This window comes from Carcharodon carcharias, chromosome 3, assembly GCF_017639515.1.
Source record: "Carcharodon carcharias isolate sCarCar2 chromosome 3, sCarCar2.pri, whole genome shotgun sequence".
Lineage (NCBI taxonomy): Eukaryota > Metazoa > Chordata > Chondrichthyes > Lamniformes > Lamnidae > Carcharodon > Carcharodon carcharias.
The window spans coordinates 188,842,383-188,855,584 of record NC_054469.1 but is presented as its reverse complement, the minus strand read 5'-3'; the positions used below and the strand labels follow the sequence as shown (position 1 = coordinate 188,855,584).

Below are 13,202 nucleotides of genomic sequence, written 5' to 3'. Positions count from 1 at the left end.
TTCTGTGATTGAGCAACTATTTAGGGCCACTGCATTTCCATGACAGGAGCATCCTCACAGGGGGCATGTGCATTGCCATAAGCCAAGTGCGTCTGCCTCATCTGGCCACTGCGAGGACCTCAGTCCCATCATGGTGGTCATCAGAGGAGACCTCCAGCTCCTCCATCTCTCCTCAGCCAGCTCCTCTCCCCATTGCAACGCAAGGTTTTAAAGAGCACAGCAGGCAATGATGATGTGTGACACCTTCTGTGGTCTATATTGTAGGGCTCCACCAGACCGGTCCAGGCACCAGAACCTCATTTTCAGCATCCTAATGGTTTGCTCCACCAAGTTGCGAGTTGCAGCATGAGCCTTGTTATACCTTTGCTCTGCTGGAGCCTGAGGCTACCGCATGAGTGTCATCAGCCACGTCGTCTGCGGGTAGCCCTTGTTCCCAAGGAGCCATCCCTGCAGCCTGTCTGGACCCTGGAAAACTTCAGGGATCTGCGACCGACCGAGAACATAGGAGTCATGCACACTCCCTGGAACCGTGCACAGACCTGCAGGATGCGTTTCTTGTGGTCGCACACCAGCTGCACATTCCGCGAATGGAAGCCCTTGTGGTTGACATAGTTGACCGTGTGTTGTGACAGAGATCTGAGCGCCACATGACGTGCAGTCAATGGCACCCTGCACCTGTGGAAACCCGAGTTCTGGACAAATCCAATTGGTCTTGCATCCTGGCTGTACTGGTCCCAGGTGAAATGCACAAAGTTGTGTACCCTCTGGCATCTAACACCTCATGGATGCATTTCTGGGTGGAAGCTTGTGATATCCCACAGAGGTCACCTGTGGAGTCCTGAAAGGGGCCAATGGCACATAAATTGAGCACTGCTGTCACTTTCACAGCCACTGGCACTGAATGCCCTCCATGTCCCCGTGGCGTCAAATCCTGCAGTAGCTGGCAGATGTGACCAACCGGTTCCCTCAACATGCAGAGTCTTCGGTGACACTGGTTTTCAATCATCTGCAGGAATGAAAAATGGCGTCTACAGGCCTTGGGTGTCACTAGGCACCAACCAGCAATGGCTCACTGTGGCTCTTTGGTGACTGTGTGGAAGCCCCAGCCACCCCTTCTTCCAGAGGGTGCTGCTCCTTCCTCTGCACAGCCAGGTGCCTCAGTCACTCTCTTCTCCATCATCTTCATTCTCTGTAAGTCATGAGGCATACAGCCAAGTCGCCAGGTTCCATGATCCTGATGCACTCTTCCTGCAGCATGAAACAGAGACACGTGTGGCTTAGCATGGGTGTAATAAGAACTTGTCTTGGTTAAGTCTGAAGGCCCCTTAACGCATCCCAGAGAGTGCTGGCCACCACTTGGGTGGCCAGAGTTTAGTGCGCTGCATGGCTGCCCAAAACCCCACCCACCTCCGTCCGACTCCACTCAACCAATTGGCGGCACCTATGCCCATTGGACTGCATGCTGTGCTCTCAGCTCAGGTGCAGGCACTCTCCTGACCCACACTGCAAGGTTGCACTGTTAGCTTGAACCATGGGGGAGACTAATCCAAATGGGATGATGACATTGCAAGGGGCTGTGAGCACCTCCACCAGTGACTGCTCCATGGTCAGCTTCCGCAAGAAGGTTGTACAACGTGCTAAGTCATCCAACTGTTCTGCAGTCCACTAAAGTGCTCATTACTTTGCAGCTTGTGCCTGAGGGGTGAAAAGCCCTGGAGCATTTGGTGGCACTTTGATGCCTCAGCATTGCTCGAGTGGGCAAAGCTAGAGGCCTGACTCCAATCATATCAATGTGGCTGTGCCTGAACTGCTTCAACAGTGGAGGAATGGTCACTTTATGCAATGTTCCCCGAAAGCATGGCCTCTTCCCTCGCTCACCTCCCCACACCCCCCACTCCGAACCCATTCATGCTTGTGCACTACCTTCAACTGCAGGGCAGTCCTTGCCACCACCACCACACACCCCCCCCCCCCCCCAACCTACCTCACCCCTACTGGCTGGCCTTATTATGATATGCTGGTGTATTACAATGAGATTCCCAGTGTCCAATCATGGGAAACATGGCCTGCCATCAGCGGGTGCAACTGATGATCACAAATAGGTTTTGTGACGTCAAGAAGCTGACTTTTTGCCTTCTCACCATATTGTCTGCTCATGCAACCAACAAGCCCAATGCCAGCAGGCACAGAAATTCCCGGCCAATGGCTCAAAGTTTAATTAACAACTAGCTGATTTATTACAGTCAGGAAAATCCCAGATTTGCGTCTATTCTGCATTCAGTTTCCTGACAGTAGCTAAGGTGGCAGTAAAATATTATGGGTGTGGTAGCAGAGCACTTAGAAAAACATGTGATTAACAGAGTAAACAATTTTATGAAATTGAAAGTGTTTGACAAATTAAAGATTTTTTTGAGGGTGCAACATTGGGTAAGGGGGAACCAGTAGATGCAGAATATTTCAATTTTCATAAGGTATGCGATAAGGTGTCACACAAATTAGGACTCGTGGGACTGAGGGCAATGCATTAGCATAGATTGCACATAATAAATAGGAGCAGAAGCAGGCCATTCAGCCCTTCAACTCTACTCCACCATTCAATCAGATTATGGCTGATCTTCTACTTCAACACCACTTTCCTGCACTATGCGCATATCCCTTGGTGTTCTTAAGTATGTACCTATCAATCTCAGTCTTGACGTTGCTCAATGACTGAGTCTCCACAGCCCTCTGGGGCAGATAATTCCAAAGATTCGCTGTAGGCCTTAGGCCTGCAGCTATTAATTTTGCAATTTTGTATTTTTGCTTTATTTCTGCTTTGCTCTTGATTTTAAGCCTGTATTGAATTATTTAAAGTTAGTTTTAAATCAAAGTCTACAAAGTAAGTGTGACTGTGCTTTGATTAAGTCAACTAATTAATCAATAGTAATCAATCTTGATATTATTAACTATAGACGTGTTTTCCCAAAACTTTTTTTTATACTGGCCATTCACAGCTGGTATTTGCATCTACACCTTTGTTTTCCCTTTTCAAGCTAGATCAAGAAAATAAAAGTTGTCTTTTGTTTATCGGAAGTGCTGCTCTTACTGCATTCGATGACCCTTGAACTACAAGCCAGGACAATGAACAGCCTTACACATGGGGTGGGCAACTATGGTATGGAACCAGGAGATGGAGTTTGATTGATGGATATACAACCTGATTGATGGCACATGGGAGACACCATCAAAAGATGCGTAAACAACTTGGCCATTACGAAGCTTCACAGTGACTGTGGAGAATTGATAAGGACTAATGTTTTCTAGACTTCTGTTTTGAGAACATCCAAATAAAGCCTTGAAAGGCTGAAATGGAGCCAGAAATATGGCTTAAAGGGACAATGCTTCCAAGATTCACCGCTACAGCCAGAGTAGAACAATCAACCACTCGAGACTATGGGAGGAAGGGCCGTGAATGGAGTGACTGACCAAAATGCCCACTCGTGTAAGGTTATTTGGAGACTTGGTGATGAAGGAACCAAGGAGAATCTATTTCAGGTGTTTTCCTTTTTTAAGAAAGCAGAGCACATGGCAGTGCATTGCTTTGTGTTTTCCTTTAAAACAAAGGGTGACATAATGTCCTAGGCCCAACCATCTTCAGTCAATGACCTTTTTTCCAGCATTAGGTCAGAGACGGGGATGTTAACTTATGACTGCACAATGTTCAGCACCATTCGCAATGCTTCAGATACTGAAGCAGTCCATGTCCAAATGCAGCAAGAGCTGGACAATATTCAGCTTGGGCTGACAAGTGGCAAATAACATCCGCGCCACACAAATGCCAGGCAGTAACCACCTCCTACATGAGAAAATCTAACCATTACCCCTTGACATGGCATTACATCACTTAATCCCTCCTGGGAGTTACCACTGACCAAAAACTGAACTGGACTAGCCATATAAATATTACAGCTATAAGAGCAGGTCAGGGGCTAGCAATCCTGCGACGAGTAACTCACCTCCCAACTCCCCAATGCTTGTCCACCATCTACAAGGCACAAGTCAACAGTGATATGGAATACTCTTCCACTTGCCTGGATAAGTGCAACTCCAATAACACTCAAGAAGCTTGACACCATCCAGGACAAAGCAGTCTGCTTGATTAGCACCACATCCACAAACAGTCACTCCCTCTACTACCAATGCACAGTGACAGCAGTGTGCACTATCTGCAAGATGCACTGCAGGAACTCACCAAGTCTCCTTAATCAGCACCTTCCAAACCCACGAACGCTACCATCTAGAAGGACAAGGGCAGCAGACACATGGGAACATCACCACCTAGAAGTTCCTCTCCAAGCCACTCACCATCCTGACTTGGAAATATATCACTGTTCCTTCACTGTTGCTGGATCAAAATCCTAGAACTCTCTCTCTAACAGCGCTATAGGTGTACCTACACCACATGGACTGCAGCAGTTCAAGAAGGCAGCTCACCACCACCTTCTCAAGGGCAATTAGGGATGAACAATAAATGCTGGCCTAGCCAGCAACACTCACATCCCATGAAGGAATATTTTAAAAAAATTGCCCCTATGAGAACCTTTGCTCTACCCTTTTAAAGCAAAGAGATAACCCTTGCCACTAGTAGCTTATGGTTTCGTGCTCTTGAATTAATCCATTCAGCCTCAAGCAGATTTGACCTTTCATACTTTTTGGTTACAGGTAACTGCAAGTGCATCAAGATTTCCAGCAGCTTCAAGAATTTGAGAATTTATCTGCAGATTTTTAACGTCACAGCATTGTCATAGGCTAAAGGCTTCACTGTGCCGTTTTTTACAAAAAATACTTTTCCCATTTCAGCCAATTCTTATTTTCCTGAAACAAATGTTTAAAACTGGGAGATCTGATGTAAACACACTGACCAATGAGTATCAGACTTTTCAAAACCACCAAGCTTGGGTACAAGAAATTGGAATTGATGGAAATTTATTTGACATATAAGGGGGTAAATAAATTCCAACTTTCAATAAAAACCTAATGGAAATACAGCCCAGGTGGTTTCTCAGTATCAAAAAAAAAGTTTGTTTTTGGGAGAAATAAATCGAATGCTAATAAAACCTGTCAAGCCCAACAACACTGCTATTTGAACTAGGGATAATTTTGAAATGCCAAACAAAATGGTCAGGCACAATTTAGTGGGTTCCTTTTGAGGAAATAAAATGTTGTTGAAGGGAAGGAACAAACAAACATGTTAATGGAACAGGAAATCAAATAGAAATGTTTGATTTCTGTTTTAAAGATATTATGAGAATATTTGCTCAGACTGTAAAGTTTCTCCAGAGCTCCTGAAAGAGATATAATAGCACTTAATGGGATGCCCCACTTGGAATAAAATAGAGTTTGGGAAAAAGGACAACACCAAATTGGAATTTGAATAGCTCCCCTTGGGTGTCATTCAATGGAATATATCAATTTGATGTTGATGTACATTTTAGTAAAAGGAAAGCGTAGATGAAACTAGCAAAACTAACAAGCACACTGATGCCCATCAAAGTGAGCAAAATTAAAGTGATCAAGGGGGCAGAATTTGGATTTGAACAATTAAGGGTTTGGGAGTAAGAACACCTAGAATTAGCCACAAGGTAGATACAGATAAAGGGAGAGCTGGATAATCTTTTAAGTCCATTTGTGATGTTACTTTAATATTACTAAGTGTGGTGATCTACAAGTGAGGAACTTGGGAAAACTCATCATACTCATGAGCTAGAAAAAGAGTGATCAAGAACAATAATGAGACAAGGGATAAGAGGGAATAAGATCTTGCCCTATGAAAAATAAATATGCCATAGAACAGTTTAGTTTTAATAACTATTGGGAAAATATTGTATTATCATGTACACTATGAGGTGGTGCTGGTGGTTTTGAATTTGACAGGTAGTGGGACTAAATCAAGGGGGAAAAGGGATTTAGCCAATGACGCTACCACCGTATTTAACACAGGGACATCAGTAATTAATAGTTTGAATTTAACCCCTCTGGAGGTAGAGATACAAAACCTAAAGGGGAAAATAAAATATATCTTAACCAGAGGGAATACCAACCAGGATTCTGAGCTAAAAGAGGACCAAATTATGACTGCTCACCTGAAAAGTGCTGGAACAATCATGCCAGGGCTATTAATGAACTCATCTCGGAGGATAGGAATGCCTTCATTGAGGCTGTCAGAAATAATGTGCATGTCATGAACGGGTCCTGGCTGGTGGAAAGTGCTTGGACCTTAGCTATTTACGTCCTATATCAATGACTTAGATGAGGGGGCCATGTGTATATAGTTTGCTGGCAATACAAAGCAAGGTGGGGTGGTAATCCATGATGAGGATAAAAAGAAATATAGACCATTTAAGTGACTGGCAAGAATATGGCAGATGCAGTACAATGAGGGAAATGTAAAATTATCCACTTTGGTAGGAAAAATAGAAAAGCAGAAAGACCAGCAAATGACAACATTCAGAAGAATCTGGTTGTTTTTGTACACATCTATTCTCATCACACTCCTGATCACTATCCAATGTTCCTGATGGAAGTCTGCAGGTGTAGCTATCAAGCAAGGCCAGGTTCAGTCCATGACCCGTGCTGCTCAAATGCCTCTCAATACTCAACACAACATTCCTACATGAATAATGACATGGTACCAGAAAGTGCTCTGTAGCCTTAGAATCATTGCAGAGCAAAATTCATGGATTCCATCTTACAAAAATGGTAAGGTTTTTAAGTACCTTATAACTTGCAATTTGTTTATTGCTATGCTCAGTAATTCTGACCAATCCACAATTGCCTTGCTTTCTGGGTAGGGGACAGGAAAACAAGTTAAGAAGCATCATTTACAACATCTATATGTGAACCTGACCACTCATCTTACAAATTTTTTTTTGGTGGAGGGGTGGGTGCAGGGTGATGTGGTGGTGACAATATAAATCAGGCTAAATTGCTTCATTTAGATTATAGAACAAAGTTCCATTTCTACTGAAAATTTCCATTTTCAACCACTGTATCAGAAACTAATCTTGGAAATGACCCACACAAAGTCACCATAAATGACCCATATTATGGCTTGCGTTGTCAGCAGCTTGTTTAGTGACATCTTACCAGGTGACTGCACATTATTTTTGCTGTGCTCCAACGAAGTCATCTTCATACTAGAGAACTCATTGTGGAAACGGTTAGTGTTGCTGCAGGACGGACTCATGCCTACACAGTCTGGGTAGTAAGCACCAAGAAAGGGGGCAGCTGGGCTGTCCTTCAGCAGCGGGGGCACAATCAGCATGGAATACCACTTACTATCTCCAACTTCACTCACTCGCTGTAAAAAATAAATCAACATTATATGACGAGAGAAAATCATCTAAAAATTCCATTGTTTATGGACCACTGTTTAGAAAACTAATGTAGGAACAAGCAAAAATGATTTGAAGTCCAGTAGACAATAATCACTTCATTTAATTTTAAAAGTAAATCATTATGCTCAGCTTATATTTTTGTTTAATTTTGCTAACTGAAAATATAAAACTTTTAAAATTGAACACACCCAATTAGACACATTTTGTACAAATCGAGCCACTAGAACTTCTTAAAGAATAATCAAAAATGGGCACAAAAGCTTGAAACGTGCTACAGTTTATGCTTTATTTATGATTACATTGATTATTTAAGTGGAATTTAAGTAATGTTACGAGTTCTCAGCCATTCCTCTGGCACAATATATTAAGCATAATGGTATGACCCAGCAGACCATTTAACAAGGTAACAAAACAATTTGAAAAATTTAAAATCAAAAGCATATATTCAGTGAGCAAATGCACCCCTAGGTATGGTACTGAACCATAGAGATCAGAAGATCAGTCATTCAGTTCCTCATTAGTGGATCTCAATTGAAAGAGCAGTTATAAACACAAATATTCATCACCCTCTAGTGAGAAAAGAAGAAATTAGACAGGCCTCTAGTCCTAAATGCATACAATGACTCCTGATAAAATATCCATTAATTTGCATCAGACTCAACTGAGATGAACTTTGTAGTCAAATAGCCTGCCATCACTCACAGATAAAGCATGGTGACTTGGGAGAGATCCCAATTGGTAGTTGATGCAATCGCACCTAAAGAACAGATAGCACTTCACAAAGAGAAAGTGTTGTTTTAAATAACGCATTTAATCAGAATTGAAAATGTTTAGTGCAAGGTTCAGTTAGGCAATTAGATTTTAGTATAGAGTAAACTTTCCCAAAAATACTAACTGAAAAAAATCACAACGGGTTACTGAACTAAAGACTTTGCAAGTATTCTCCAGGTATATGGTCAAAAAGCCTCCCAAATTAGATCCACCAATCATCTTTGATTAATGCCTGATTGGCTGGGCACACTGAATATCATACATTATAAAGTGTTCTTCTCATAACTACCAATATTTTTACCAAGTGTAATTTAATTCACAGCTATGTTGACATTTATTTTTAGAAATTCAATCTTGCCTGGTCTGGTCTTAGTGCTTTACAATTAAAAAAAAGCAAAATTCTGCAGATTCTGGAAATCCAAAATAAAAACAAATGAAAGATCATCGATCTGAAATATCAATTATGTTTATCACTCCACAGATGCTGCCTGAGCTGAGTATTTTCAGCATTTTCTGTTTTTATTGCCTCCATTTTAAAGCTTGGGAAGGGAATTGCTTCCATGTTCACTAGCTATGAAACAAAAGCTGAACCATTTCCCATTTGTCACAGGATAAAAATTCCATTTTAATTAAACAAGTCTGCAATACATGTTTTCTTTCTTCATTTACCTAGATATTGCCCTCACAACTTTATGGAGGAAAAGAACATGTTGAGCAGGGTGCAAGAAGATAGAGCCAGTTGTGGGACTATGTAGAGTAAAGGTTGAGGAGCACCTGATACTGATGTAACTATGATGTAATATCACATGACTAAGAGACTGATCTGGTGGGAAGCAGAAGTACAACCTCATATCAAGCACTAAGATGTATATAGATCAGTAAATAAACAAGATTTTTTTGTTACGAAAAACAGTCCATGGTTGCATTCTTAGAGTAGCAGGCAAACCCTGGAGAAACCCCATCTGCACCCCAAACCGAAGACAAAATATGATGGCAGTGGTGGTGGCCATGGACAAGAGCATAAAGACCGAGAAAAACTCCAAGAGAAGACTGCAGACCTGAAAGACCTACAAATCCTTAGAAAAAGAACAAGATGATAAAATATTGAAGACTCAGCTGAGAACAGGACAGCTACAGATGCAAACAGACATGAACCCAGAGTCCAGACAGCAGTAAGGATCATAATCTACAACCAAACAACTGAAGGAGCAACAGATCCAGAGCTTAGCGTATGCATGGAGTCTACATTGCCACTCCCAGAACCATTCCAAAGCGCTGAAGGCTCGCAACAGGCTCAACACTGGGACAATTGGAGGAAGAGATTCTCCAGATGCAGAACAGCTTCAGGTTTGCACAAGAAGGAACAGAAGGATCAGGTCAGTACTTCACTCTACACAGTTGGGGCCATAGCATTATGATGTTATTGCAAGAAAAGGCATTGATCAGGCTTCAAGCTGTTTTGAGGAAGTCCTCCAGGCATTGGATTCGTACTTCAGTGTCTAAAAAGTTGATAATTGAGCGAGCAAAATTTAAAGAGGTGGCAAAAAGTGTGCAAATGAATGGACTCATTTATAAATGACCTGTACAGACTCACAGAGAATTGCACCTATGCAATCCTCAGAGATGAATTAATACGCGATCATATAGCAAATGGGGTCTTCAGTGAAACCCCTTCAGATCTTTTACAAAAGAGGAAAGATTTAATTCTCACAATGGCAGTAAAAATAGTGTGACAGACCAAGCATAAGAAGCTAAACAAAGCAGTTGTTTGTGATGCCCTTTGTGGGGGGGAAAAAGGAGTAAAGCCATTCAATATGTCAGTCAAAAAAGAGAAAGCACAGTGAAGAAAAAGCCAGTGAAATTGGAAAAAAGCATACTAACCATCTTGAGATGCTCTCGGTGTAGTGGGGAAACCCTACACAAGTGGGAACAAATCCCAGCAGGGGAAACTGAGTGCCATAACCGTGGGAATTTAGGACCTTTTAAGAAAGTCTGCAGATCCAAAGTTCCTATAGCTCATAGGAAGAAAGAGAAAATAACAATGAAACCAAGTAAAATCCAAGAAATGGAGGAGCAACAAAAAAAAAACCTTCTTGGGGAAGCTAACGAAACAGAAAATAATTATTGGAGCATTAAATTAGAAATTGATGGTCAAGGCACCTCAGAGATTAACCCCGTGAAGTCTGAGACTTTAGGGGGAAATGTAGGAGTATGTATGTAGTTGGGATAAAGACCTAGGGAGATGTAAAGCGTTATCAAGAGCACCTTAAACTGATGTAACTAAGATGCAATGTCACATGTTTAAGAGACTGAGATCTGGTGGGAAGCAGAAGTTTGAACCTCACGTAGAGTACAGAGATATATATAAACAAGAACGTTATTTGTAAAACCAATCTTTTTGTAGCATTCTTAGGGTAATGGGCAAACCCTAAATAAACTCCATCTAGATGCCGAATCCAAGGCAAATCAGAGAGTGGACATAGATACATCTTCTCCCTGGGAATTGTCTGAAGCTAAACCAGATTGCGAGCAACATCAGTATATCTGACCCCAAGATGACTTTCCAACCACATTTCCATAACATGACAAAAACTGCCAATTTGCACCTCCACAATGTCACCTGACTCCACCTATGCCTCAGCTCATCAGCTGCTGAAAACCTCAGCCTTGCTTTACTGTTACCTCTGAGCTTGACTATTCCAATGCTCTCCTGGTCTTGCTCCCATCTCCCACCCTACATAAATTTGAACTCATCCAAAACTCTGCTACCTATAACTCAACTTGCACCAAGCCCCATCCATCCATGACCCCTGTGGTTACTGACCTACATTAAATCTCAGTCAACTTTTAAAATTCTTATCCTTGTTTTCAAATGCCTCCATAGCTTCCCCATCCCTAACTCACACTCCCTCCAGCTCTAAAACCCTCCAATCTTGTGTACCTCGATTTTAATCATTCAACCACTGGCAGTTGAGTCTTCAGCTCCCAAGGCACTAAAGCTCTGCAGTTTCCTCTGTCTCTCTTTTCAAGATGCTCCTTAAACCTCCCTCTTTGATCAAGGTTTTGATCATCTGTCTCAATATCCACTCAAGTGGCTTGGTGTCAAATTTGTTTGACAACTTGCCTGTGATGTGCCTTGGGATATTTTATTACGTTAAAAGCATCACATAAAAGCAAATAGTTGTTGTTGGCAAAAGAGGCAAGAGCAGCAACACTCTACAAAGCAAGTGGGAGTTTGGTGGGACAGGGTTGAACGTTTATCTTACTCTAAAAACATGAGCAAAAGAGTGCAAATAATGGAAATCTAAAATAAAAGTAGAAAATGCTAGAAATACTCAGCAGGTCTAACAGCATCTTTAGAGGGAGAAATAGGTTTAACACATCTAGTCAAAAATTGAGGTACTTATTTTGAGCTTCATCGGATTAGCTTGGGTGATCAAGGACAGAAAGATTACAGTAGGGTCGAGATTTAAAATGACAGCCCACTGAAAGCTCAGGATCATGATTCTGGACTGAACAAAGGTGTTCTGCAAAGCAGCTACCCAAGTGTAGAAAACACTATCATGTGCAGCAAAAACAGTAAACCAAACTTTAAAAATTACAAGTGAATTGTATTTTCATCTGGAAGGTGTGTTCAGGGCCTTGGACAGTAACAAAGGAGGTAAAATAGCAGATGTTGCATCTCCTGCATTTGCACAGGAAGGTGCGGGGGTAATTGAGGACTGGACCAGGGTGTCATGGAAGGAATGGTCCTGTGATGTGCCTTGGGATATTTTATTACATTAAATGCATTATATAAAAGCAAATAGTTGTTGTTGGCAAAAGAGACTCAAGCAGCTACAGTCTGCAAAGCAAGTGGGAGCTTGGTGGGACAGGGTGGAGGGTCGTGGGAGAGGAGGAACGATATGTTTGGTGGTGGCATCACGCTGGAGGTGGTGGAAATGGCAGATATGATCAATTGGATTTGGAAGCTCATTTGGGTGAAAGGTGAGAGCAAGGCAAATCCTACAGTGCTTTTGGGAGGAGGAGGCATTGAGGATGATTAGTGAAAGCAGAAGTGTAGAAAATGGAACTTTAGAAGTGCTGGTATGGAAGGTTCGAACAGGTGCAATAGAAACAGCAGAAACAGAGAAACTGGAAGGGTGGAATAGAGTTTTTACACAAAGGAATCCCTCCCAAGACCTCCTTCCCTTTCCATAGCACCTACCCATGCCAGCACTGGAGGTGCAAAATCTTCCCTTTTACCTCCTCCCCTCTCATCAAAGGAGCCAAACATTCCTTCCAGGTAAAACAGTGACTCATTTGTATTTTCAATTTAATATAATGAATTCAGTGCTCACAATGCAGTCTCCTCTGCATTGGGTAAATCAATCATAGATTGAGTGACAGCTTTGCAGAACATCTCAGTACAGATCACAAGCAACCTCCCTATAATCTGTCATTTTAATTCTCCGCACCATTCCCACCTTTCTGTCTTTGGCCTCCTACACTGTTCTAATGACACTCAACATGAGTTTGAGGAACTGTATCTTGTCTTTAACAAAGCACTTTACAGCCTTTTAGACTCAATTAGTTCCTTTTTTTTCACTTTTGGACAGCAGCTGTTGCTGATGGTTCTGCTTTTCCCATCTAAACCTCTTCTAGACTTCTCTTTTGTTTCTTCAGGGGAGGCGATGGTGTAGTGGCATTGTCGCTGGACTAGTAATCCAGAGACCCCGGGTAATGCTCTGAGGACCCAGGTTCGAAACTGCCATAGCAGATGATGGAATTCGAATTGAATAAAAATCTGGAATCTTTAGGGAAGAAATCTGCTGTCCTTACCTGGTCTGGCCTACATGTGCCCCTGAAATGGCCTGGCAAGCTATTAAGTTCTCAAGGGCAATTAGGGATGGGCAATAAATGCTGACATAGCCAGTGACACCCACGTCCCATGAATGAATAAAAAAACTTGATCTATTAGCACCTCTTTTTGCCCTACACCATCATCCCTTTTGTCATTTAATCTGTCCTGCCTTCCACCCGATCACAAATCTTCCCTTTTATTCTTTCCTCCCC

At 42.1% G+C, this 13,202-nt stretch overlaps 1 protein-coding gene across 5 annotated transcripts in view; it reads right to left on the bottom strand.

Annotated features, from left to right (window-relative positions):
* The window catches only part of LOC121275837 (lysine-specific histone demethylase 1B), a 191,771-nt gene that overhangs the window by 133,624 nt on the left and 44,945 nt on the right, over window positions 1-13,202 (bottom strand). For 4 of the 5 annotated variants that reach the window (XM_041183526.1, XM_041183530.1, XM_041183527.1 and 1 more), the window contains exon 8: window positions 7,126-7,339. The exons of the other annotated variant lie outside the window; for it this stretch is intronic. In XM_041183526.1, the coding sequence (XP_041039460.1) occupies window positions 7,126-7,339 (214 nt within the window). The remainder of the gene's footprint in view (window positions 1-7,125; window positions 7,340-13,202) is intronic. 5 annotated transcript variants of the gene reach the window in all.